The sequence below is a fragment of the Budorcas taxicolor genome, chromosome 3, assembly GCF_023091745.1.
Source record: "Budorcas taxicolor isolate Tak-1 chromosome 3, Takin1.1, whole genome shotgun sequence".
Classification (NCBI taxonomy): domain Eukaryota; kingdom Metazoa; phylum Chordata; class Mammalia; order Artiodactyla; family Bovidae; genus Budorcas; species Budorcas taxicolor.
The window spans coordinates 100022339-100049016 of NC_068912.1; the positions used below are offsets into that span (position 1 = coordinate 100022339).

The 26678-nt window shown below is 45.9% G+C and overlaps 1 protein-coding gene across 1 annotated transcript in view; it reads right to left on the bottom strand.

Annotated features, from left to right (window-relative positions):
* RAD54L (RAD54 like) overlaps window positions 1-25884 on the bottom strand; it is a 38266-nt gene extending 12382 nt beyond the window's left edge. Inside the window, exons 1-18 of the mRNA XM_052637096.1 lie at window positions 25785-25884; window positions 25621-25707; window positions 23938-24060; window positions 15209-15269; window positions 14369-14504; window positions 13856-13925; window positions 13448-13736; window positions 13100-13224; window positions 8954-9104; window positions 6617-6743; window positions 5388-5462; window positions 5109-5239; window positions 4505-4615; window positions 4237-4360; window positions 3585-3663; window positions 3115-3294; window positions 338-501; window positions 16-241 (exon numbers count right to left, since the gene is read on the bottom strand). Coding sequence (XP_052493056.1) covers window positions 28-241; window positions 338-501; window positions 3115-3294; window positions 3585-3663; window positions 4237-4360; window positions 4505-4615; window positions 5109-5239; window positions 5388-5462; window positions 6617-6743; window positions 8954-9104; window positions 13100-13224; window positions 13448-13736; window positions 13856-13925; window positions 14369-14504; window positions 15209-15269; window positions 23938-24060; window positions 25621-25707; window positions 25785-25787 — 2250 coding nt within the window. The 5' untranslated portion in view covers window positions 25788-25884 and the 3' untranslated portion in view covers window positions 16-27. The remainder of the gene's footprint in view (window positions 1-15; window positions 242-337; window positions 502-3114; window positions 3295-3584; window positions 3664-4236; window positions 4361-4504; window positions 4616-5108; window positions 5240-5387; window positions 5463-6616; window positions 6744-8953; window positions 9105-13099; window positions 13225-13447; window positions 13737-13855; window positions 13926-14368; window positions 14505-15208; window positions 15270-23937; window positions 24061-25620; window positions 25708-25784) is intronic.
* Window positions 25885-26678: the final 794 nt, after the last annotated feature.

Consider the following 26678-nt stretch of genomic DNA (forward strand, 5'->3'; position numbering starts at 1 on the left):
CTAACAGCTACACACCAGGCCAGCTGGTTAAAGGTGGAGTCCCCGCTGCTCCTCATGGGAACGCTGGTGGAAGACAAAGGTGATGGCAGTGGAGGCAGCATCCCAAGCAGCCTGGAGTACCTCATCCTTGAGCCCCCGCTTATCAGTGCTATGGTTCCACTGAGCCAGGTCTGAGGTGCAGTCAGAACCATCAGGGGGTGGCCAGACCTGGTGGTTGTTGACACAGCGGCGGCAGCGCAACCTGGGGGCAGAGGACAGAACTGTGGTTACTGTGGGTCCCAGCTGCATGCTGTGTAGGGTGTTGAGAGATAATGGCCAGCAGGGGCACCCCACCCACCTGTCATGTGTGTCACTGAGGTTAGCCTCATCCAGGGTAAACAGCTCCTTCAATTCGCCGAGAGAGAAATGTCGCTCCACATCCTGCTCCTCATCCACCACACAGCTGCTCAGTGCTTTCTTATGGCTCTGACGCTGAAAGATCTTCTCCTCAATGGTTCCTGCCTGGGGGGTGGGGGCAGGGGTGGAGCCCAGGGCTAAGTCACCTCCATACATAGGGGGCAGGAAAACCCAGGGGTTGAAACTATAGCTGCGCAGAAGGGGAGATGAATGAGAAGTAAGAGTCTTGCCTCAATAACCTCTGATCAGCTCAGCCCATTTTCCTAGTCTATCTTTTAGGAATATAATTTGGACATGTCTGCCCACCCAGGATATTTTCCGTACCGATGGAGAGTTTCAGGGCCTGGCTAAATTTCTTTAGGATGAGCTGAGGTTTATCTGCAGCAGCGTTATCTGACCTCCACACCAAGCCCAAGTCTCACTCACTCAAATAAATATCATTTGGGTATGATATGCCAGGCCCTGTGCTAACACCAGATACAAAGAAGAATCAATATGATCCCTATCCTTCAACTCATAGACTAGAGAGGGAGAGAGACAGACATATAAACTAACTGGTACAAGGACAGAATTCTATAGGATATCCTGTGACCCACAGGAGGGACGGTAGCATGAAATAATGTTGAAGAGCTTGAAAGTAAAGATCATCCTTAAGCTGAATCTTGAAAAATGAATAGATGGTTTACAAAGAAAGAACAGAAGCCATTCCAGGCATAAGAACAAAATCAATAAGCCTGGCCTATTGGAGTCCTGTCTAGAGAATGGTAGCAGTAGGGGAAGAGCTGGGACTGACAAAGTCCCATACTGTAGAAACTTGGATGCTAGGCTAAAGAGCTTGGCCTTGTCCTGAAAGTACAAAGCAAAACTAGAATTTTTGGAAGGCTCATTCTGGAAGTAGTTGTGAAGAACAGATTATGATAAGGCCAAAGGTAAAGAATTAGGATGCTGCTGCAAAATCCAAGTGGGAGATTGACTGTGACTTTAGCATGGGATGGTGAGGAAGATTAGAGTAATGACAGGATGGTGGGACACATGTACACCCATGGAATCAATTGACATTGATTCATGTCAGTGTATGGCAAAACCACCACAATATTGTAAAGCAATTAGCCTCCAATTAAATTAATTTTTAAAAAATAAAATGCATGCCCTTTCAAAAAAAAGGACATTTTGAGAAAATAAAATCAATGATAATTGGAATCTGGTTAGGAAGCAGAGAATGGTCCACAGGATGATACTCATATTTGGGTTGGGTGGATAACAGTCATTAAGTGACAAAATTCAGAAGGGGATACTCAAGACATTAAAGTAGAAATACACAGTAGGTGATAGAATTTTAAGATCTGCAGCCAGTAAACAGTCCCAGACACACAAAGAAAAAAAATCAAGAGTCTCTTGTTTTAGTAATTAGGAAATCAACAGTACACTGAAAGCAGGTTCAGTGGCAAAACTGGTGAGACAAGATGAGATGATAGGCTTTGGGAAAATCCGACAGTGAATGAATGGAAAATAACCCTAGGTAGTCACTACAATGGAAGAGAGGGTTCAGAAACTTATTTTTAAGGTGAGAGCTACTCGACCATGTTCATAGACATCAAGGGAATAAAGGAGAAACTGATCAACTAAGAAAGGAAAGAGTGGGGAAAGGGTCTAGAGCAGAGCTGGAATGGTGTCCCAAGTAGAAAGGAAGGGAATGATTCTCATTGGAGAATGGAAAAAAAAGCAGATGTGAGATTGATAGAACAGAGGAAGGCAGGTGAGAGAATTTTAAGTTTGGTAGCCTGCATTTTCTCTGTGAGGTAGAAGACAAAGTCTCTGCAGAAAGAAGGAAAGACAGGATTAGGAGGAAACCTGAGGGAAAAACTTGAAGTGGCTGTTGAAGGAAATGAGATACAACCCAGCTCAAAATGGAGAATGTGAACTTATGGTAGTGCCAATCTAAAAATGCAAGTTTTATCTGGTGCAGAAGCTGCAAACAGCTGTAATGATCCAAGACTAGGTATTACAGGAAGAGTGGCAGAAAGGATGCACAGGGAGGATCAGGTTGAATAGTAAGGGAAGTCAAGCCTGATTGGGAGGAACTGGGGCAGGTAGTAACTAAGGACATTAGACTGAAACAGATGTAGAGGTCAAGGAAACATGAAGGCTAGAGTGCTGGAAAACTGCATGGCCCCTGAAGTCACCCAGGAAGATAGCTGGATTTGTGGAAGTAATGAAGACTGAGCTGGTGTCCAAACTTATTAATGAATTAGGCAAACAGCAGAAGGTAGATAACTGTAGCAAGGAAGAAAAGAGGGTAGTTAAGTAAGGCAACATGAGCTTCAGAAGAGGTACTATAGGATGGATGGTCTGATTGATCACTGAGAACCTGGAGAATGCCATTACCACCACTTAGACCCATAAGATGGAATATAAGAAGACTACAAGGCAAGCGGCACAGAAGAAATCAGGTTTAAGAGAAAGCAAGTGTCCCGTGAAAAGGATGAGGCCATAGGGGAGTTTATTATCTACAGGCATCCAGAGAGCACAGTAAAAAGGATCTGACGAACAGGGTAGAGAGAGGGGAGAGAGCAGAATGAAGGGCTCCAGGCTAAGCCCATACCTTGCTCACCACTACAGGCAGAGGGGCCACACAGAGGCAATGAGAAACACCCAAGGTGATCCTGAAGGTCTTATTCCATGACCCACCCCTACTCTGAACATTACCACCATCCTTACAGAGAGTAGGCGATAGATATAGCAGGTCTTCTTTTGACCATCACGCCAGACCCGGGCCATGGCTTGTTCATCATTGGCTGGGTTCCAGTCAGGGTCAAACATGACCAGTCGGTTAGCCCCGATGAGATTGAGGCCACAGCCCCCAGCTTTGCTGCTTAGCATGAAAACAAAGTCAGGACTCTGGAAAAAGAAGGAAAAGAACTGCTTATACCCCAAATTAAGAATCTTACTCAGACCACCCAACTGTTCTCTCACATGTGGACTGCCAGTTTGCCTGCCTACCAGCCAATTTATCAGCCCACAAGCTCAGTTCCCAGCACAGCTTTCATAAACTAGCCTAACCCTACCACACCCACCAGAAAAAAAAAAAAAGAGAGGCCCTAAAGCAGAGGCCCCTTATAAATTCTTTAACAACCCTTAGTTCTCATGGTATCCCACTGGTAGCATGGGGACAGTGGCCATGCATTTACCGACGGGTTGTTGAAGCGCTCCACAACCTTGGCTCGCTTCTTAATGGACATCGTGCCATCTAAGCGAACATATAAGTACCTGAAGGGGGATCCAAAGATCAAATCAAGAAGTAAACAGAACACAGTGGGGGAAGGGGAGGGTTGGACAAACTGACTGTATATACACATAGCTAGTAGGAAGCTGCTATAACAGGGAGCTCAGCCTGGTGCTATGATGACCTAAAGGGGTGAGATGAGGGAGAGGGAGGTTTAAGAGAGAATATATACTTATGGCTGATTCATATTGTTGTTCAGCAGAAACTAACACGACATTGTAAAACAGTTATCCTCCAATTAAAAAAAGAGGAGTAAGTACAGTGTCCTTGGAGCCAGAGCTACTGAAGAGATAGAACCAACCACTCTCGAAGGTTGTTCATATATAACCTGAAACCCTAAACTCCCAAAGGGACTGGCAAGGAGCTGAGGGGCCAGGACTGTTCTGTGGAGTACCTGAAAGAACAGGGGCTACTCTGTTTGGAGATGGAGCAATAAAGGAACAAACATCTGGAAAGTCCTTCCTGTGCCTGCATTTTGGCCCACATCCACCAATCCAAACACCTGTTTTTCCTACGAACACAGTAGGTGAGGTATCCCTATGGCAGCTCTTCCCTACCTTCGGGCTCGGCAGAGTTTCTCAAAGAGGTCCAATGTCTGAGTGTAATTGGACACCAGCACTACTTTGTCACTGCTGCGGCTTCGGGTCACCGCCAGAATGTAATCAAGGACCAGCATCTTACCTAGGAGATCAACAACTATCAGCCCCAATGCGCTATCCCAGTGGCCAGGATTCTTACTCTTGAGATGGAATAGATCAAGCACAAAGAGACAACCTCCTGTCTCTCTTCCCAGAGGGGCCCAAAGACTGGCAGGAAAGGACTCACCTGATAGCTGAGGCTCTAGAGCCTTGGAGTTATAACCAGGGGGAAATATGTCCAAGGTACCTTCAAAGCCATCTTCCTCTTCCACACACTTGTCATAGATTAAAGCTGGATCTGAAAAAAAAAAAAAAAACAACAAACCTCCAAAATGCCAGCTACACTGTGTTTAGAAGTTTCACTTCAGTATTCATTAGAACATCCTCTAGAAACTTAATCTTCCTTAGCACCAGACTTGTTTCCAAAGCCCAGGGTGTAGTCAGTGCCACCTGGGATCTTGCTCACGAGTGTGTTCCGTGTTCTCCCAACAAGAGGGGAGTTATACCACAGAGGGCAAAGTCTGTTATTTTTCCCCCGCCCAACATTTTATAGGCACACTTGTGCACACACTCACACAGTCTTGTATACTCCAAGCATCAAACATGGGTCAAGCAAGGATAAGCTAAACTTTCAAAACACGGGTCTGGTCCAGTGCATGAGCTTATGCCTTGGGAAGGGTTAGAATCACACGTGGCCTCCGTGAAGACCACGGACAAGTTTCAGTAAAGGTGGCTGAACTACCTTCCTCGCTCACTTTCACAGAGGACCCCAGGACGTGGATCTAACTCACGATTACACAGTTTCTTCAGTGAGGTGATCGAAGAAAGAGAAGACACACTCATCTTGCCCTCACGCAACTCTTCTGCTGGCTTGGCCTGTCTCAAAAACCTCTTGTATAATTCAATCTGAAGGGGTGTCAGCCTTTAAAAAAAAACCAATAAGATGGGTAGCTGGGTCAGCAGGAAATGCAGAACCACAATTCTGCCTTCTGAGGACACCTTGAGAGCCCAACAATACCTAGGGGCTGAGCTTTTACCCACTCACTCCACACTCCTCAGTTGTTCCGTACCTACAACAAACCACTTGCTCGATCTTCACAGGCAGATATTTAGAAAGGATATCAGATGTCCTCCGTATCAGGCACCTGGAAGAACAAGATAAAAAGGCAAGGGGTTGGGACTTCCCTAGTGGTCCAGTGGTTAAGACTCCACGCTTCCAAAGCAGAGGACACAGGTTTGATGCCTGGTCAGGGAACTAAGATCCCACATGCTGTGCATCCAAATAAATAAATGGTTAAAAAGAAAAAAAAAAGGCAAGGGGCTGATAAAACTGCCATACTAATTACCGGAATAAAAGCTGACACCCAAAGGACCAAGGCTCTTTGCGGTATCAAATGTCAAACACTCATCAGCTCTATGGCAAAGATGTCTATATCAGGGTATCAGCCATGGGAACGGAGACCCTTTCTTAGGGTCTAGCTTGACGGACAACTCTTTCTCTTCTCCTTCAGAATGTTAGCTTGTCTTCAAAGGAAGGCAGAGGTCTTCTACTAAGCCTGGTCCTCTGACAGGGAAATGAAGCTGTAAACCATTGAGTCTTTATGGGAGTTTCTCCTTGCATTTGCCCAAATGCCTGCTGCCAAATGGCCCAAGGTTCAGTTAAATTCTGCCCCTATGACCTGGCAGACCAGGAAGGACAGAGATCAGGCACCTGTGCTCCTAGGAGCACAGACTCTCTTTCCTGTCATCTTAGCCTGAGAGGGAGGTAGCAGTTGGCAAAAGCAGGACTCTTCAGGACACAAACCATCAAGTATATATAAGTACAACAGAGAAGCGCAGAATATACCTGCACCTGGAGCAATGTGGCCCCCGCTGAAAAAGCCCCATCAGCTCGGGAGGCATACCACCCATCCTTCAGATCTACTACCTGTCACAGAAAGCTGTGGGATGTGGGAAGAGAAGCTTGGTGCTTTAGATCTGAGACAGACAAAGGAAGCTTCTGAAGTACTAACAATGCTCCAAGGGATACAAAAACTTCCTCAGCAGGATGCTAAGTGGCACCAAAGCAGACCACAGGGGCCAAGGCCAGGAAGAAAGCAGGGAATCAGCCTGCCAGACCCCTTCATTTACTCAGTGGCTATTACTGTCAGGGCACCATCCCACTCTCTTCATAGAATCCCACCCCCCAAAGGCCAAGGTCCCAAAGGATTGGCCTTGGATGGCTAAGGAGGCGATTCTGATGACCAAATGTGGGGGGACCCCACAAGAGGTGCTCCTACTGTCACCCCACCCCCATTACCTATTCACAATGCTGGTGAGCTCCCGCAGTCGCTCCTCTCCTACACGCCTATCTTCCTCACTGGCAGCTGCATCTCGACCCTTCAGAATTGGCAATTCAAAATGCTTCTTGAACTCCTGGGCGGTTCCTAAGCACAGGAGAAAAGGCATTAAAGAACACAGAAAGTAATGACTTTTCCACTGCCAGGAATGGCAGACTACGTTGTCACAGACCAACCTTCCTGCCAAGAACAACAACGCTGAACAAATTGTAGGCAATTTCTATTTGAATGGATCAGAGAGCTACCAAAGCAGTAAAGACTTGAAAGACCAAATATTAAGATAGCAAGTAGATCAAAACTCAAATGTACACCTTAAATGTAAACGGGCCAGGGACTTTCCTGGTGGTCCAGTGGTTAAGATCCCACAGTCCCAATGCAGGGGACACAGGTTCAACCCCTGGTCTGGAAGACTCCACATGCTGCAGGGCAATTAAGCCTGTGTGTCTTAACTACTGAGTCCATGGCCTAGAGTCCTGTGAGCTGCAGTGATCACGAGAGTTAACAATTGACATTGGCATTAAATGCATTTTTTAAGGTATATGATTTTTTATGCTGCATACCATTTTTTTTATTTTTTTGGCTGCACTGCATGGCATGCATGATCTTAGCTCCGCAACCACGGGTTGAACCTATACCCCATGCAGTGGAAATGCAGTCTTAACCACTGGACCACCAAGGACATCCCTTAAATGCATTTTTTACTTAAGACATTTTCAACTTTTAATGGGTTTAGTGGCACAGAACCCCATCATAAGCTGAGGAAGATCTGTACTGATACATACTACAATGCTGATGAACCTTGAAAACATTATGCTAAGTATGAGAAGCCAAACACAAAAGGTCTCATATTATATGATTCCATTTACAGGAAATATCCAGAACAGGCAAGTACACAGAGACAGAAAATAGACTGGTAGTTGATAGGGGTTGGGGTAAGTGGGGTTGGGAGTGACTGTGAATGAGTACAGGATTTTGTTTTAGTCAGGAATTTAAAAGATCAGGTACCTCACAAAAGTGGATCTCCAAATGGCCAATGAATATATGAAAAGGGGTTCCACTTTTACTCAAAATTAAATAAATGCGAAGAAATATCACTAAGCAATCAGCAGAATGACAAAAAAAATTAATGTCTTCTAAAGATAAATATTGGTGAAAAAAAGCAGAGGTCAGCAATTACAGCCATGGACCAGTCAGCTGCTTCTGCAAAGTTCTATTAGAACATATCCATGCTTGTGCATTTACACGTTACGGCTGCTTTCATGGTACAGCGGCAGAGCGGAGTACCTGTGACAGAGACAGGATGGCCTATGAGCCTACAATACTTACCATCTAGCCTCTTAAGAAAAAAATTGCTGGCCCCTGATGTAGAAACACTAAAATTCTCATATACTGCTGGTACAATCACTCTGGCAAACTGGATTATTTACTAGGGCTAAACTCATACATAACATATGACCCAGAAATTCCATTTTTATAACAGAGAAATGCCTATTATTCTCAGGTGAAGTACAAGAATGTTTATGGGATTATTATTCAAAATAAAAATGGAAATTCAATTGTCTATCAACAGTAGAACTAATAAATTCTGGTATATTAAAAAAAATCGAATAGTATACTAAAACGAAAAACAAATTGCCATCGACAACAACATGGATTAGTCTCAAACATTATACTGAACAAAACAATCCAGATGCAAAGGAAAATATTCTTTTTACATGAAGCTCAAAAATGGGCACTAACAAACCCTTCCACGGCTATCTATGTACAACAACTGCCCAACCTATGGTTTTTAGGGGCTGGGGGGCAGTGAGGAGTTGCTGCTTAATGGGAAGAGTTCCAGTGCTGCAATATGAAAAGTTCTGTAGGTAGATGGTGGTGATGGTTGTACAACAATGTGAATGTATTTAATGACACTAAGTTGCACACTAAATAATGGTTAAAAACAAAACTGCCCAAGATAGTCTTTTCTGAGGCAAGAGCTCTTGTAAGGCTGCTAGGATGTGATGAGCGAAGATGCCTGGGGGTAGTAGTCCCATCTGTAGCTCATGGAGACCTTGCCCTGCACAGCCCCTGCCACCTCTCCAGTGGGAAAAAGGGCCAGCGTGGGCCTTGCTAAGCTGCCCCGCAGAGCCAAGGTCTCCCCACAGCTCTGGTACTCCTTGACAAGAGAAGTCTTCCTAAAAGAGTGTCTAGTAACGCACATTTAACTGTGGTCTCCTCTCTCCTCAGCTCGAGTTAGACTCGCAAGGTTACATCAAGGCTCCTCTCCAGTGCAGGAGAAAAGGCCAGATTCTTACCCAGGATTCCCGAGTTGACAAAGTGTACCAAGCTGAAATACTCAAGGAGATCATTCTGGATGGGGGTCCCAGAGATGAGCACCCGTCGGCTGGTGTTCAAGCTGTCCAGGGCCTGGTAAGTCTGATTCTCGGAGTTCTTGAGCCTGTGTCCCTGCAAGGAAATTAATTCTCACTGAGGCCTGGGCAGAATGTGGCCTCTCTGACAGCAGCAAAGTCTTGTGTAGACAGGAAAAGAGGAATCAAAAGCATTACAGGTCCTGAGGCCTTGGGAACTGGGCAGGGGCACCAAGAGTGAGAGTTTATCCACTCTCTTGGGGAGAAACAGGCCAGGCTCAAGGACAGATCTTCAGCTTCTAGCTCAATGCTACATCCATAAAGCAAGGATTCCCTGTTTCTTCCTCTGCCCCCATCTCCAAAGTCACAGCAGCCTGCCTATCCTCTTCAGGGATCATCCGGACATGTTAGAGACCCAGGCTTTCAGGGAATTCTCCCTCCCCCACTAGCCCAACCATCCTAGAACCTCCTGAGTCAGATGCCTTCTGTATTAGACTCCTGGCTGTGTCTGGACTGTTAGTGGTAAGGAACTTAGTCCAGGTTCCTCCTCCCCTCTTTCCTCAGAACCCATCCAGTTCAGATCTAAAGAAAGAACCTCTCTCTGTATCCCTTCTCAATCCCTGTATCACTGCCACCACCCCTAGCCCTTCCACCCGGCACTTTATCTCACCAAGGCAGAAACTTTTTAAAGCAGAGACCATGTCAGATTTGCTTTTTAACTTAATGCACAAGACAGAGTTCTCTAGTCAATGTATGTTTCCTGAAGAATGAAATGAATAACCAACATTGCTATTGAAGAATTAGACACAGAATTTTATTTAACAAAATGACTGAATGTTGTATACCTAAAACAAAAACATTTTATGTCAACTGTATCTCAATTTTAAAAAATTTAAAGACATCCTACACAAAATTAAGTTTTTAAATGACTGAAAGCTCAAGCACCAGTCCTGAAACAAAAGGCTGAGACTCCTGAGCTGAAGAGGGAAAAGCAACTTTAAACTTGTGAAGAAATTACCCAAAAGGCCCTGGGGAAATGCGCAGCAACAACTGGAACCCTCTAAACAGAAGCTCCCTGAGGGCAGGCAATCACGGGATTCCCCACGGCCTGACTCCATCTGCTGCTGCTGCTGCTGCTGCTGCTGCTACGTCGCTTCAGTCGTGTCACTCTGTGCAACCCCACAGACGGCAGCCCACCAGGCTCCCCCGTCCCTGGGATTCTCCAGGCAAGAACACTGGAGTGGGTTGCCATTTCCTTCTCCAATGCATGAAAGTGAAAAGTGAAAGTGAAGTCGCTCAGTTGTGTCTGACTCAGCGACCCCATGGACTGCAGCCTACCAGGCTTCTCCATCCATGGCATTTTCCAGGCAAGAGTACTGGAGTGGGGTGCCATTGCCTTCTCCGACCTAACAGGTACTTAATAACTCAATTTAATGAACTGAGCTGAACCTTTGTGGGTCTCTGTGGAAGAGAAGGCCAAGCCCAGCTCCTATGAAGCCACTCTGGCTCCAGACCCAGCTCCTGATACCACTGGCCACAAATTTAAAACCCAAACCCTGGCATCTCAGCAAATCAAATATTTGGCTAGATAAAAAGTTGTCAAAGTTCTGGCTGAATTTCTATTCTGGCAGAATTATCAGCTTATCCTTTTAAAAGCAAAAAAAAAAATACCAAGATTAAATACTACCACTTCTCTCTCATGAGCCACATGAATTTAACACATTTCCCCAGCATCTGACTGGTTTTGTGTTCTAGAACTTGTAAAGAAACGTACATGGAACCGACTGAAGCATTCAGGGACAGACAGTCCTTCCATAGTCAAGCCAAGTTTCACCCTACACCAAGCTTTGGTTACATCTAAGGCAGGAGTGGAGAAGAGCCAGGCCTTAAAATCTCAGACCTGGATTCAAGTCCCAGCACTCCCCTAAGCTTCAGTTTCCTAACCTCCAAAACTGAGGTAAAGACGATGTCAGTCCCTCCCATTTATAACACCTTACAAAATGGTTCCATCCATATACCCTCTTTCTTGATCTGGATCATGTCCCTTTCAGGTAGACAATGTGCCGTCTACTGAGAACAGTCTCATCCACAGACACGCTTATAAGCAGCGAAGCCAACACTGATCCCAAGTGTTCTCACTCGCTCTGCCTAACTCAGATTACTATGTGGATCAAGATTTTGTACACAGTTATCATGCTATTATTATCTTTTATTATTTCTGTGTGTTCCAGAGAAAAGCATCAGCCAGGAGGAAGCTGGGAACATGAAAGCCTGGGGAAAAGGCTTTCAGGGATCTGAACAGGACAAACTCCTCCTAGAGCAGGCTGACCCTCTCTTCAGGACTCTGGCTTCCTCAGGTTTCTGACAACACGACAGGGAATGGCAACCCACTACAGTACTCTTGCTTGGAGAATTTCATGGACAGAGGAGCCTAGTGGGCTACAGTCCATGGGTCACAAAGAGTACAACACGACCCTCACTCTCTTACTCTGATAAATAAAAGGTACGTGACGGGCTTCCCAGGTGGTCTAGTGGTTAAGACTCTGCATTCCCAGTGCAGGAGGCCCGGGTTGAATCCCTGGTCAGGGAACTAGATTTCGCATCCCCCAACTAGGAGCCACAGTGAAGATCCCACGTGCTGCCACTAAGACCCAGCACAGCCAAATAAATAAAATTTTTTTAAAAAGGTAGATTAGTATAAGGGAAGGCCAGGACGCTGCAGTGTACAAAGAGGCAGCTTAGAACCTTGTGCCAGTCAGCTCAGAAAACAGGAGAGAATGAGGGGAAAAATGAAACACTATAGAGCAAAAGAAAATCTAGACGCCCTCGGTCCTCAAGGGCTCAGCCTGCCATCAGCCTGCCTTCCCTTCCCCTCCCCAACATCCTGGCCTCTAGACGAGGCTCCTGGCACAGTCCCTTTCCATGATGAAGCAAATGCCAGGGCGCTGTGCAGGGGTCACGTGCACACCCCACCTCAATCTGCTAAATCCCTTACTCCTACCAAGGAATGGCCCATCAGGGTATCAGAAGTTGGCAGACATGCCAGGTAACGACCCTTCATAAGGACAAAAGTTCAACTGGGAAACAGCTCAGGGCTAGCAAGCATGGTTACCCAGTAAGCTTTTCTTCTTTGTCCCCTCCCAAAAGACCCTCAGATACTAGGGTAATCTATAGTCCCCAAAGCACAGTCAAGCCTGCCATCAGTTGAAAGATGGGGCCAAGTCTTCCAGCCACCCCTCCACTAAAGCCCCAGGGAATGCCCTGACTTTCCCCAAGATGTAAACAAGGTCAGCAGGCTCAGGGCAGCCAAGCCCTCTGAAGACCTGGGAAATTCTTTATACCAGGAAGCTCCCAGCCACCCTCACTCCTTTCGAAGTAGTAACATCCCTACCACCCTTCATGCACAGTGCTGGAAAAGGCCAGAAGGCAACAACTGCTATATTTCCCTCAGTCCCAGAGAGTCAACACAGGCTCACAATGTGTATGGACTATCCACACAGGACTTTCCTATCACTGTGCACCTGTTCATGGGAGTCCTCTAGCCTACATAAAAATCAGAGGTGACATTTACCAAGGTCTTATGACATACCAGGCACTGTGATAAAAGCTTTCCTTCATTTAATCCTCACAATAATCCCATGAGGCAGATATTATCACCCCATTTTACTGACACAGAGAGGCTTAGGTAGTTAAGTAATTTGTCCAAGGTCACATTACTGGTGTGCAGCAGAAGAGCCAGGATTTGAATAAAGATCTCTCTGACCCTAGAACCTGTTCCCCTAAACCCTGTGCCACGTCTCTCCACCCATCCACATCTCTCCCAGCCTTCAAAGTCCTTTGGTCTAGGAAAACTGTAGAGGGAACAAACCCGGTCAGCCCCAGCACCGCACTCTCCCTGGCACCCCAAGCACCACTCAACCCCTCTCTTGGCAGATTGGTACCCTGGGCTCTCCCTCCCATCTGCTGACTCTGAGGCATATGTTCTGTCCTCAGCATCTCCTAGTAACTAGCACAGCCCCTGGACGGCACTTTTCAGTGGGAAGACACTGACAGACTTTTCTCCCACCACCCAAACAGCAGTACATCAAGTACCTCATCACATATGACCAGTCCAACACTCCCTTTCTGGAGGACTCCAACGTGAAGGCGGAAAGTCTCATAGGAAATGATGAGGATGGGAGAAGGCACTCTGGCACCACGCTGGTTCATAAATCCTTCTACAACAGAAAAGATGTCAGGAGAGCAAGTCTAAGAATATGCTAAAGAAAAAACCAGTTTGATGATTCTGTAATTTAGCCTGGAAACAACTAAACTCTTTTTCATGGTAATTCTAATATCTTCCTCCCCCTCCTTGCCCTTGACCCCGGTTATCAGTGAGGATACACTTCAGAAAGAGCAGGTTGTATGGAGGAGTGCAGTCACGTTTGTTAAGGCTCCTACCCAGCTTTTGGTCTATCTCGTCCTTAGAGCCTCCATCGATGGCCAGAGGTTGGATCCTCCCTCCAAGCCATTTCCCAACTTCATTGTACCAGTTCCTCACTAGGCTGGAGGGCGACACCACCACCGCCTTGTCGATTTCCGGCTTGCAGTCTGGACTCTGGCGCAGAAGCGTCCACATCAGGGTGATGCACTGCAGCGTCTTGCCCAGGCCCATCTCATCAGCCATGATGCAGCCATGGCTCCCGGGGATGCGCCGGCCAGTGACACACTCCCACAGGAACTCTACTCCCTGGGGAACAGTGACAGCACTCAGCCCCCTCTGGCACCCCACTGCTGCTGCCCCAGGGATGACAGCCTCTCAGGCCCAGCCGCTGCCCCAGCCCAAACCTCACCCCCACCCCCATTCACCTCTCTCTGATGAGGCCTCAAGACCTTACTCAAAATAGGATCAACAACCACATGGACAGGAAGTTTTTCCCTGAGAAAACACAACACAGAAAACAGAGCTCAGACACGGCAAGGGTACACCCTCAGAAAGCTATGTCCTGTGGATCCAGAGGCAGTTGCCTAAGAGAGGATCTCTCTGGCCCGTGCGATCAACCCATAGCAAATTCCTCTCCAGGGTGAGAAAGCGAGGAGACGGGGATGGGTTCCCTATGTCATCACCTCAACATCCCCTGCTCCCCTGACTGAGCCTGGTGGGAAAGGATGAGGAAACCCACCAACTGGGCATATCTACAAACTCTTCCCCAGGCACTGTCCTCCCCACCTACTCACTCTCTGGATGGTACCGTCGTCATGACAGCACTCTGAAAACACATGCAGGTCCCAGGGTGAAACCACACCAAAAGGCTCTCTGCCCTCCAGGCTCTGTGCACTTACAGAGGACCACAACTGCTCAACAAACACCAATGCACATACTTGTCAAACTTCAGCTGGTCATGGGCGCTCAGTGGGGGAGGCTCGTACAGAACCAAGGCACCTTCTTCCAGGGGGTCGTGGAGGGCTCGGCGGACCCCAGCCCGTTTAAGGCCCAATGCCCGAGAGCCCAGAGGACCTAGAAACCAACAATTTGTCACTTGAGCCTCTAAGCTGACGAGCTCCAGCCTGCCCAGGTTAAATGCCTATCCTTCACATAACTTTCTGAAGCTTCCACATGACCCTCTCTCCCCAGTACCTCTCCAGATGTAAGTTGGGCACCTCTGCCTAATCATTAACCAGTTATTACTTCTCAGATATTACTTCTCCCACTCAACTACAAATTTCAGGTCTCTTTCATCTTAAATCAAAACAACCCTGGAAAGGTCTGAAACCCTACAGGGCCTTTCAAGACTGAAAGCTCAAGTTTGCCTCCCCCCGCCAGCCCGAGTTAGCACAACGCTCTGTCCTTTGTACAGAGGGGGAAACCTGCAGAACCTAGACCTCCGACAGTCAACCTTGTAACCCTTGTAAAGGAAATGCTACTGGACTCACTTGGACGGAATGGAGCCTGGGTCCATCAGCCACCCTGGCCACCAGAAGCTTCCTGCACACTGGCACATCCCCACCAAGATGAGGGGCACTTAGTCTTGGTAACCCTTGCTGAACTTATCAAACACAGACCTCATGCAGGCCCCGGGAGGGTCACCCCACACATAGTCATCACTGGACTGGCATTTTTAACTCCAAGGTAAGCTTGTACTTACAAAAGCAGGTGTTATGATCTATTTGGGCATATTCACACATGACTAATTCAAGAAACAGAAGAGTCTCCACTTTTACCTTGATAATTTGGAATGGGGATTTTGAAAGGCTTTGACAAAATGCTTCGAATAAATGCTTCCTAAAAAGAGAAGAAACAAGGATTCAGGACTGCTTGGAGATGTTATGGGATATTTTTATAAACACAGTCAAAAATGCCCATGTAAGCATCATAATATATTTAGAGCACTGTAGTTTGACTACATCTCATTCAGATGCATCTAGAACAGAAGATGTGCTCCATATTAAATTATTAGGTTTTGTACAATGGCTTTCATCTTTGAGGCTTTGCACGAGGTACCACAAATCCCCAGGGACAGGACAGTGCCAAAGCAAGTACCTGGCCTTGGTCAACCACAAGACTCAGAACTTTTAGCTCATGAAAGATCACACCAAGCAAGCATACCTAACTATTCCCTAGGCTGCAGTGCCTTAAGAAAGCACCACAAACTGACCCGATCCCAGTACTAACAGAACTCTCAAGTCTAGATTCAACCACTGTCCTACAGGGCTACATCTTTCCAAGCATAGCTCATACTTCTTTTGTAATCTCTGATCAATCCTGCTTACTGCATCTAATTCCCATATCAATTTTTACATCAGCCTCCTTGGGAACTAAACAGCCCTTCTAAGAGTAGTGGTCACAGGAGAAAAAGGAGCAGAGGTATCAGTAAAATAATGTTGATAACAACCAAAATGACAGCAATAATGACGACTAATAATGTATGTCAGACGCAGTGCTAAGTCCTTGCATTCATGTTACCAATCCTCATTAATAGGTCTTTGAGGTCTGTATATTACTGGCACCCCTATTTTACAGATGAGCAAATTGAGGCTAAGTGGTTTCCCAAGCCACACAACCATGACATCTGTAGGACTTTCCTGATTCCAGGGCTTTTATTTGTCACAGATGGGCAGTATGGCTTCCTAACCCAACCTGTTTGAGTATAGCATGTGGATCAGCCCAGAGTCAACAGCTTCCTGCACGGAATGGTACAAGAGAGGGGAAAATATGAGCCAAGAGGACATGAGAGAGAGGGCAAGCCAATCACCAAAAAAGCCAGGGACAAGGATGACAGGAAGTCTCTGTGCCATCACTTCAGCCTGGAATCAGCACTGGGTTACTGGGCTGGGGCAGAAGGAGAAGTCCACAGTATCAGCTCCTGAGCTAACTGACAACTCCCATCCAAGTTCTCATCTATAGACACCTGAGCCCTCTAGGGAATTACAATAGCCTGTGAACCTCAACAAAATAAGAGTTAGGCAAGAGAGCAAGGAGAAAACAAGAGCAGAAACGTTGAAGGCAGTCTTAATGGAATACATTAGTAGGAAAGTAATGAAAAATACTCCCTTCTAGCAAAAAGGCAGTTTAATAGGGGGAAAAAAAAAAGCAACTGCCCTGAAATTTTTATCTTTTTATTCTGATCCATCTGTATAGATTATAAATTAAATTCTAGAAACTCAATGTACTTTAAAGAAGAAGAATATAATGACTATATATGGCAATGTATTGCATGATAGAAAAAAACGTGGAGAACTGAACTTCATCACCATGCTTAAATAACACAAGGCCAGGGTTGGAGAAAGGCTCCAATTCTTTATTTGCATATTTCTTTGCAGCAGAATAAAATTTTTTGATTATTTTTAATTATCAAGAAACGATAATGAGAAACTTATACATGAAAGATGCTAACAAAAAGCTACCATTAAGTCAAAGAAGAAGAAAAGGAAAAAGATGGACTCAATTTCTTCCCTAACTTGGCATTAATTCTGCTTTTAATTCCAAAACTGAGATATTATTTTCAAGATTATCAATTTAAGAGGCTAGTATTAAAGCTCTAAGTAGCCAAGAATGTATGCTCCAAATTTAAAAAGACTTTCAGTAAAACCCAGGAGCCACAAGTTCTGCAGGTAGAAGTGCAGGCTTGTGGAACTACTGTGGAAGGAGGCGAGGACCCCTGGCTAAAACCATCTGAGGGCACAGCCTGCAAGACTTGCAATGCAGCTTCCAAGAATCAGGTCTGGGAATAGTCACTAGACTCTGACAGAGGCAGGCGAGAAAGCATGCTCTCACTCGGTTCATTTAGTTACTGAAAATCCACACCACCCTTTGCTCCTGATGATAGAAGAGGGAGAAGAACATTCCTCCTCCCCACCAAGGTCAAGGCTTCCCTCTCCCAGTCATGCTATCAGGCCTGCCTGATCTTTCTCTATCTCAAGCTTCTCCCTCTACCAGCTCTTTCTCACCAGCACTTAAGACATACTTAACTCTCTCCTATCTTAAAAACAAAATGTCCTTTGACCTCATATCGCCACCCCTTCAAACTTCTAGAAAAAGTAGTCTGTTTCCCCCTTATCTCCCACTCCTCCTATCTTCTGAAATGATTCTGCCCAAGGTCACCAATGGCCTACAAGACCTTAACTCCAAGAGATATTTTTCTACCCTATCTTACTAGACAAAGCTGGTCACTCTTTCCTCTCAAATAGTCTCTGCTTTTGACTTCCATGACACCATTCTCCCACTATTTTGTCTTTCTGGGACTTTACACTCAGTCGCCTAACGGGCTCCTCTTCTTCTGCCCAATCCCTTTAAAAGTCAGTGTTTCTCAGGGTTTGACCTTAAGTTCTTCTGACTATACATTCACATGGACACACCAATACAGTTTTTGGAGGTGTCAAACTCTATGCCAATCACCTCAAATCTATTTCCAGTCCATAACACTCTCCTAGGTACCACATGTACATGTGCAAACCTAGACAACCCACAGGACTTAAAACACTGTGTCTAAGGCTGAGGTCTGCCCCCAGGGCTGCACTGGCTTCCATAGTCTTAAAGCATTGTTTTCCTTTGGGGATCCTCCCTCCACAGCTTTCACACAGGCTGTTCCCTTTACCTGGAACACTTCCTGCTCTTTCACCTGACAAACTCCTCACAGTCTTCAGGACCCGACCTCATCAGCATGTCCCTCAGATTCGAGTCTCCAGCCTGTTAGGCCTCCTGTTTGCAAACTCTCACCACCCTCACACTAATCTCATAAGATAAATCCTGAATTAAAACAGTTCCAGAGGACTAATACTACTTTTTTAAGCTCAGGAAACAATTAAACAATATTACTTTAGTGAATTATATACATATGGTAAAACTATCACAAAAAGCAAGGGATGATGAACATAGTTAGGATGGTGGTACCTCTGGGAATGGGAAAAGAATTATGACTGAGATGATGTTCTAGCCCTGGGTGGTGGGTTCACAGGAGTTATTTTGGTTTATATCTTATATACATTATACATATGTTTCTGTATTCAACAAATAGTATGTAAAATGTTTTCTGAATGCATAAATAACTAACCTCTGTTACACATTCCTATCATCATATTCCCATTTTTCCTTCAAAATGTCCCTATAAAGGAAAAACACAATCCCGTGTCTCTACCATTGCAACAAAAACAACAAAACACCTAGGAATAAACCTTGCTACAGGACAGCCTTGGCGGTCCAGTGGTTAAGAATCCGCCTGCCAATGCAGCGGACATGGATTTGATCCCTGATCTGGGAAGATTCCACATGCTGAAGAATCAGTATTGTAGCCTCCGTCACAACTACTGAAGCCCTTGCGCCCTAGAGCCCATGATCCACAAGAGAAGCCACTGCAGTGAGAAGCCCACTCATAGCAACTACAGAGCAGCACCTGCTTACCACAACTAGAGAAAGCCTGTGGGCAGCAACAAAGATCCAGCACAGGCGAAAAAAAAAAAAATCCTACCTACAGAGGCAAAGGCCCTAAGGCCCTGCTTATTTAATTTATATGCAAAGTACATCATGCGAAATGCCTGGCAGGATGAAGCACAAGCTGGAATCAAGATTGCCAGGAGAAATATCAATAACCTCAGCTATGCAGATGACACCACCCTTATGGCAGAAAGTGAAGAGGAACTAAAAAGCCTCTTGATCAAAGTGAAAGAGGAGAGTGAATAAGTTGGCTTAAAGCTCAACATTCAGAAAACTAAGATCATGGCAGCTGGTCCCATCACTTCATGAAAAATAGATGGGGAAACAATGGAAACAGTGACAGACTTTATTTTCTTGAGCTCCAAAATCACTGCAGATGGTGACTGCAGCCATGGAATTAAAAGATGTTTACTCCTTGGAAGAAAAGTTATGACCAACCTAGACAGCATATTAAAAAGCAGAAACATTATTTTGCGGACAAAGGTCCATCTAGTCAAAGCTATGGTTTTTCCAGTAGTCATGTCTGGATGTGAGAGTTGGGACTATAAGGAAAGCTGAGCACTGAAGAATTGATGCTTCTGAACTGTGGTGTTGAAGACTCTTGAGAGTCCCTTGGACTGCAAGGAGATCAAATCAATCAATTCTAAAGGAAATCAGTCCTGAATACTCACTGGAAGGACTGATGCTAAAGCTGAGGCTCCAATACTTTGGCCACCTGATACAAAGAAGCAACTCATTAGAAAAGACCCTGATGCTGGGAAAGATTGAGGCAGAAGGAGGAGACAACAGAGGATGAGATAGTTGGATGTCATCACCGAATCAATGGACATGAGTCGGAGTAAACTCTGGGAGTTGGTGATGGACAGGGAGGCCTGGAGTGCTACAGTCCATGGCATCACAAAGAGTTGGACACGACTGAGCAACTGAACTGATTGACAGAGGCAAAAGGCCTGTATGCAGAAAAGTATAAGATACTGATGAAAGAAATTAAAGATACAAACAGATGGAGATATCCCATGTTCTTGGATTGGAAGAATCAATATTGTGTAAACGTAAATGAGTATACTACCCAAAGCAATCTATAGATTCAATGCAATTCCTATCAAATTACCAATGGCATTTTCCATAGAACTAGAAAATAAAACTTTACAATTTATATGGAAACAGAAAAGACCTTGAATAACTAAAGCAATCTGGAGAAACAAAAATGAAGCTAGAGGAATCAGGCTCCCTGACTTCAGACTATACTACGAAGCTACAGTAATCAAGACACTGGATCAAAAACAAAAATATAGACCAATGGAAAGAGACAGACAGTCCAGAGATAAACCCACACACCCACGGTCATCTTATCTATGACAAAAGAAGCAAGAAAATACAATGGAGAAAAGACTTCAATAAATGGTGCTGTGAAAACTGGACAGCTACATGTAGAAGAATTAAATTAGAACACTTCCAAACACCATACACAAAAATAAACTCAAAATGGGTTAAACACCTGAATGTAAGGCTATACACAATAAAACTCTTAGAGGGAAACAGGCAAAACACTCGGATCTTTTTCGATGCACCTCCTAATGAAAATAAAAACAAACAAATGAAACCTAATTAAAAGTAAAACCTTTTGCACAGTAAAGGAAACCATAAACAAGACAAAAAGACAACCCTCAGAATAGGAGGAAATATTTGCAAATGAAGAAACTGAAAAAGCATTTATCTCCAAAATATACAAACAGCTCATGCAGCTCAATATCAAAAAAACCCAATCAAAAAATGGGCAGAAGACGTAAATAGACATTTCTCCAAAGAAACCATACAGATGGCCAAACAAACACATGAAAAGATGCTCAACATAACTAATTATTAGAGGAATGCAAATCAAAACTACAATGAGGTATCAACTCACACCCATCAAAATGGCCATCATTAATAAAATCTACAAACAATAAATGCTAGAGAGCGAGTGAAGACAAGGAACTCCTCTTGCACTGTTGTTGGGAATATAAACTGGTACAAACACTATGGAGAACAGTATGGAGGTTCCTTAAAAAAACTCAAAATAGAACAGCAATCTCACTACTGGACATATACTCAGAGAAAACCATAATTTAAAAAGACACATGTAGTTGTCAGTTGTGTCCGACTCGTTATGAACCCATGGACCACAGCCTGCTAGGCTCCTCTGTCCACGGGATTTCTCAGGCAAGAATACTGGAGTGGGTTGCCATTTCCTTCTCCAGGGGATCTTCCCGACCCAGAGATCAAACTCTCAGCTCCTGCATTGGTAGGCAGATTGCTTACCACTGAGCCACCTGGGAAGCTCACACCTGAAACAACACTATAAATCAACTATACTCCAATAAAAATTTAAAAAATGAAATATCAACTCTCTAAAGCAAAAAATAAAGTTATCACAAAGTAATGACTATACTTCCTTGTGTTGCACGTCCTTGTTGCTTATTTTATAAAAAAAAAAAGACTGATGTATCCCAATGTTCATTGCAGCACTACTTACAATAGCCAGAACACGGAAGTAACCTAAATGTTCACCAACAGAGGAATGGATAAAAAATATATAGTATTTATGTGTGTGTGTGTCCACAATGGAATAGCCATAAAAAGGAATGAAATTGGGTCATTTGTGGACACATGGATGGACCTGGAGATTGTTATAAATGAGTGAAGTAAGCCAGAAAGAGAAAAACAAGTATCATGTATTAACATATATATGAGGAATCTAGAAAAAATGATCTGATCTGCAAAACAGAAACAGACGCACAGAAGTAGAGAACAAAGGCATGGACACCAAAGGAGAAAGGGAGAGGGTGGGATGAAATGGGATTGACATATATACACTCTTGATACTACGTGTAAAATAACTAATGAGAATCTACTGTATAGCTCAGGGAACGCTCTTCAGTGCTCTGTCGTGACCTAAATGGGAAGGAAATCCAAAAAGAGGGGAGATATATACACATATGGCTGATTCACTTTGCTGCACAGCAGAAATTAACACAACACTGTAAAGCAACTATACTCCAATGAAAATTTTAAAAAACAATCTTGCGTCTCCTCTGTTCTCAATACTACACTATTTCTGACACCTGACGTGGGTTTTCCACACATCAAGCAAATCTTCGTTTCCACTTGGGTTCCCTACACCTTAATTCCAACACTATCTTCCAGGAGAAAGCATCAGAAACAAATTTCAAGTCTAGGTGCTTCTAACCACAAAGTGAAAGTTGCTCAATCAGCTCTTTGCGACCCCATGGACTGTAGCCTGCCAGGCTCCTCTGTCCATGGGATTTTCCAGGCAATACTGGGGGGGACTGCCATTTCCTTCTCCTGGGGATTTTCCCAACCCTGGGATCGAACCCAAGTTTCCTGCATTGCAGGCAGAGTCTTGAAAGGCTCTGACCCCAAGCTACAAATCAAATGTTACCACAACCCCTTCCTTAGATTAATTCACTAGCTGGTTCAGAGAACTCAGATTAAGTTTACTTACTAGATTACTGGTTTATCACAAATATTAAAAGATATGAATGAATTGCCAGATGAACAGACACACAGAGGGAGGAGGTCTGGAAGAGCGGTGAACACTGGAGCTTGGAGCTTCGAGCGTGCCTCTTTCTGACTTTCTGCTCACTAACCAAAAGTTCTGTTGCTGCTGCTGCTGCTAAGACACTTCAGTCGCATCCGACTCTGTGCGACCCCAGAGACGGCAGCCCACCAGGCTCCCGTGTCCCTGGGATTCTCCAGTCAAGAACACTGGAGTGGGTTGCCATTTCCTTCTCCAAGGCATGAAAGCGAAAAGTGAAAGTGAAGTCACTCGGTCGTGTCCGACTCAGCGACCCCACGGACTACAGCCTACCAGGCTCCTCCGTCCATGGGATTTTCCAGGCAAGAGTACTGGAGTGGGGTGCCATTGCCTTCTCCGGGGAAGTTCTCCAAACTCTCCCAAACCTTTTGTGTTTCTGAGGAGGCTTTTGACACAGGTTGGACTGATTAAACATTGACCATTGTTGGGTTGGTTCCCCTGGCAACCAGTCCCAAAGTTAAGTGCTTTCCAAAGTCATCTTATTAGCAAACTCAGGTGTGGCTGAAAGGAGTTCATTAGGAATAACAGAAGACATCTTGATCCCTCTTATCATTTAAATTCCAAAGGTTTTTGGAGCTGTGTCTTGGTGTCCTTCAGAAGGTTTAGAGGAAAACGCCTTGGATGGAGCTAGGCAGATCTGCGGAGAAGGCGATGGCACCCCACTCCAGTACTTTTGCCTGGAAAATCCCATGGACGGAGGAGCCTGGTAGGCTGCAGTCCGTGGGGTATCGAAGAGTCGGACACGACTGAGCGACTTCACTTTTACTTTTCACTTTCATGCATTGGAGAAGGAAATGGCAACCCACTCGTGTTCTTGCCTGGAGAATCCCAGGGATGGGGGAGCCTGGTGGGCTGCCGTCTCTGGGGTCACACAGAGTCGGACACGACTGAAGCAACTTAGCAGCAGCAGCAGCAGGCAGATCTGACAATTTTGTAACTTTAAGCAAATTATTTAACCCCTCTAGGATTCAGCTTCCTTATCTTAAAAAAATGAGTTACATGAGATAATGCACATAACCTGCCATGGTGGTGATTACTTTTGATTTTACTCAAGGATACAGTGAAAGCTATAGGACTCTGGTACTTCTTAAAAGCCATTATGCAGAATCAGAGACAGTTCTCTGACGGGTTCCAACACCTTGCCTAAATGGGAAGGTCTTTACTCTCTGCACCTTCTTGTCATCAGCAGTCTCAGCCACCTGAGAGTTGGTGCCCAAGTAGCTATAACAAGGGGAATTCCAAGTCAGGTACACTAAGGAAATCTCTAAGAAAAGAAAAGAGGCCTGTTCCAGGCCCCGGGAGCTGTGGCCAGGCCCAAAGCTCCCACTAAAGCATCTGCTGGCTACTGCGTGAGGACTCAGGGAGCCTCCCTAAACAAAAGAGGGCACACACAGACATCGACAGGCTATAGCGAGGGCTTACATGTTGACTGCTGTCCAGACAGGGTGGTCGATTCGTTAGTTGAGTCAAAGGTTTCCGAAAAGGAGACAGGAAACACTCCTGGCTCTGGGTCTCACAGCTGGATTTCTTAGGTTTCTTAGGAGTCTAGAAGAGAGAATTGGGGAAGGTGAAGTCTGGATGATACAGAGTTAGCCACAATGACAACTAATATTTAAAATCTCATTAAGCGTAAAGCACTGTGCTAAACTCTTCACATGTGTCATCATATATCATCTTCACAGTAATCCTAGAATACTTGTTTACATCCTGATGTAACAGTGAGAACACTGGAGCTTAGTGAAGTTAAAGAACTTGCCTAATTTGAGGGGCAGTGAAAAGTAAGTCACTCAGTCCTGTCCAGCTCTGCCTCCCCATGGACTATACAGTCCATGGAATTCTCCAGGCCAGAATACTGGAGTGGGTAGCCATTCCCTTCCCCAGGGGATCTTCCCGACCCAGGAATCGAACCAGCACTGCAGGCGGATTCTTTCCAATTGAGCTATCAGGGAAGCCCCGAGGGGCAATGGAAGAAGTGAATGAAGTGGGCCTGTGATGGGCAAGTCCATCAGTAGCATAGTCAAGCTGCCCACAGATCTTCACTCCAAAAGCCCCAACGAATGACTGAGTGACTCTTTGCTTTCCTCCCAGGGTTTACCAATGGAGGGCAAGAGTAGAGCTGCTCCCAACTCCCAGGCCGCTCTCGTCAGTCCCCACCATGTCTGTGAGAACACCAGCACTGAAAGCACTTTCTGGAGCAACCAGGAGCAGACAACACCAAGTGCTGCCCCAAGTTCAAGTCTGAGACCCATGTAAGTGTCAAGGGACAGCCAAGGCAGCCTGCACACCAGCAGTGCAGCTACAGAATGAGCCCCACTGAGCCATCAGGCAAGAATCCACTTGTAGCAGCTTGCCAAGGTATCTGAAGCTACAAGGCACACCTGAAACAAACACCAGACCCCTTCCACTCTCTCCATAGGCTTTTACTCACACGTTGCAACCACCCCAAACTGCCTTCTAGATATTTCTTAGCTAATCCCTTCCTCCAAAGTTCCAATGGTCAAACCACTGCTTCTTGAATTGGTCTCTCTGAAGAGCATGCTAAATCATCATCCTACTGATTTAGGTTACATAGGTCCTACCACAGCTAGCCCCAAAAAGCCTCCAAGGCAGGGCCCAGTCCAAAGTCAAACGTGGTGCCCTTGATTATCTGCAGGGACTGGAGGGGTGGCACCACCCCTCCAATCAAGGTCCAAGGAAGCTCAGATTCTACCATAGGCCCAGTGCACCCTACTGTTCTGTGACACTGGGCAGGTGACAAAGAGAAAAAAGAGCTGCTAGTTGCTGCTGGGGCGTCCTCCCCCTTTTTCCCAAGGGAGCCAAAGGGTCCAACCCAATCAGCTCTTTGCTTTGGAACATGGCAAATTTTCCTATCAGGAAAACTGAGGCATACTAGCTTTTAGTGAGCACCTTGAGGACAAAGATTTTTATCCAGTTCGATGCCTGACACATAGTAAGCACTCACTAAAAGAACAGTAAGCACTGAAACGCTTCTGGAGGTGACAGGGTACATTTCATGTAACTCCAGAAACCAAGTCTAGGATTCCTCTCTGCCTAAACAGCCCTGCAACCCCACGTTCCCTATCCCCTTGAGGGCAGAGTACTCACCACTGCTCCAGGCTGCCAGTCTTCATCATCAGAGGGTCCGTCTTCCGGTTTTCTCTTGGCCAGCTGGCTTGGAGCTAAGCTCCTCCTCTGTAAGAGGAGAACGGAAACAGTCCATTAGACCCAGCCATAGTGCTAGCCACAGTCTCCCATAGGCCGATACTTACCATCCTGGACCCAGGAATATAAACTGTCAAGTACCCATTAGGCAAAGGTCAAAGGCACACAGCAGCTGAGAATGTAGAACCAGCCTACTAAAGAGCGGGCTGCTATTCTATTGAAAGCATGGGCTAATTAAAGGAGCAGGGATGGAGGGAATACAGCCAGGGGCTGAGCTTTGGGCCCGAAGTATGAAGAGTGTCGGTCTCCAGGTAGCCGAGGCGGGAGAGAAGGGCAAAAAGGAAGTACCCAATCGGAAATGGGCAGAGGTCTAGGATGGGGGGAAGAGGCAGGGGAAGAGACTGCCAGACTGGGCAGAGGGGAGTCGGGATAACGGCCCCAGATGGACCTGAAGGCAGGGGGTAGTAGCGGTGGGGGGAGGGGGAAGGGTGAAAATCTGAGGCCTGGGGAGGGCGAGTCCGGAGAAGGGATTTCCCAGGTCGGAGTGCGGATGTGGGCCTGAGGGAGGCCGAGCAGGGGTCCAGGCAGGACACGGAGAAGACCTGGGCTTGGGAAGGGAATCCCAGGCAAGGCTGGAAAGAGCCGCACAGCTGAATCCCAAGCACTGCCGCTTAGCCTTCCTCTACCCAAAGCGCGCGTTAACAGCCGCCAGGACTCCCGGGACCCGCCAGGCCCGGTCAATCGAACCTCCCGCGGTGCCGCCACCGCACCACCCATTGGCTGCGTTCTATGCGTTCGGCGCTCGCGCCCCAAGGATGGGGGCGGGCCTAGCCCTGCGGTCGCGGAGAGGCCGGGGAAGTGGAGCTGAGTTGGCTAAAGGCACCGGCGAGGAGGTGGGACTTAGGGGGTAGGGGGGGGTTCGCGGTGGCGGGAGCGGTTGGGCGAGGTGGGCGGGGCAAGAGGACCAGCTAGGTTTTTGTGCTTGGGGGCAGGGCTTGCGC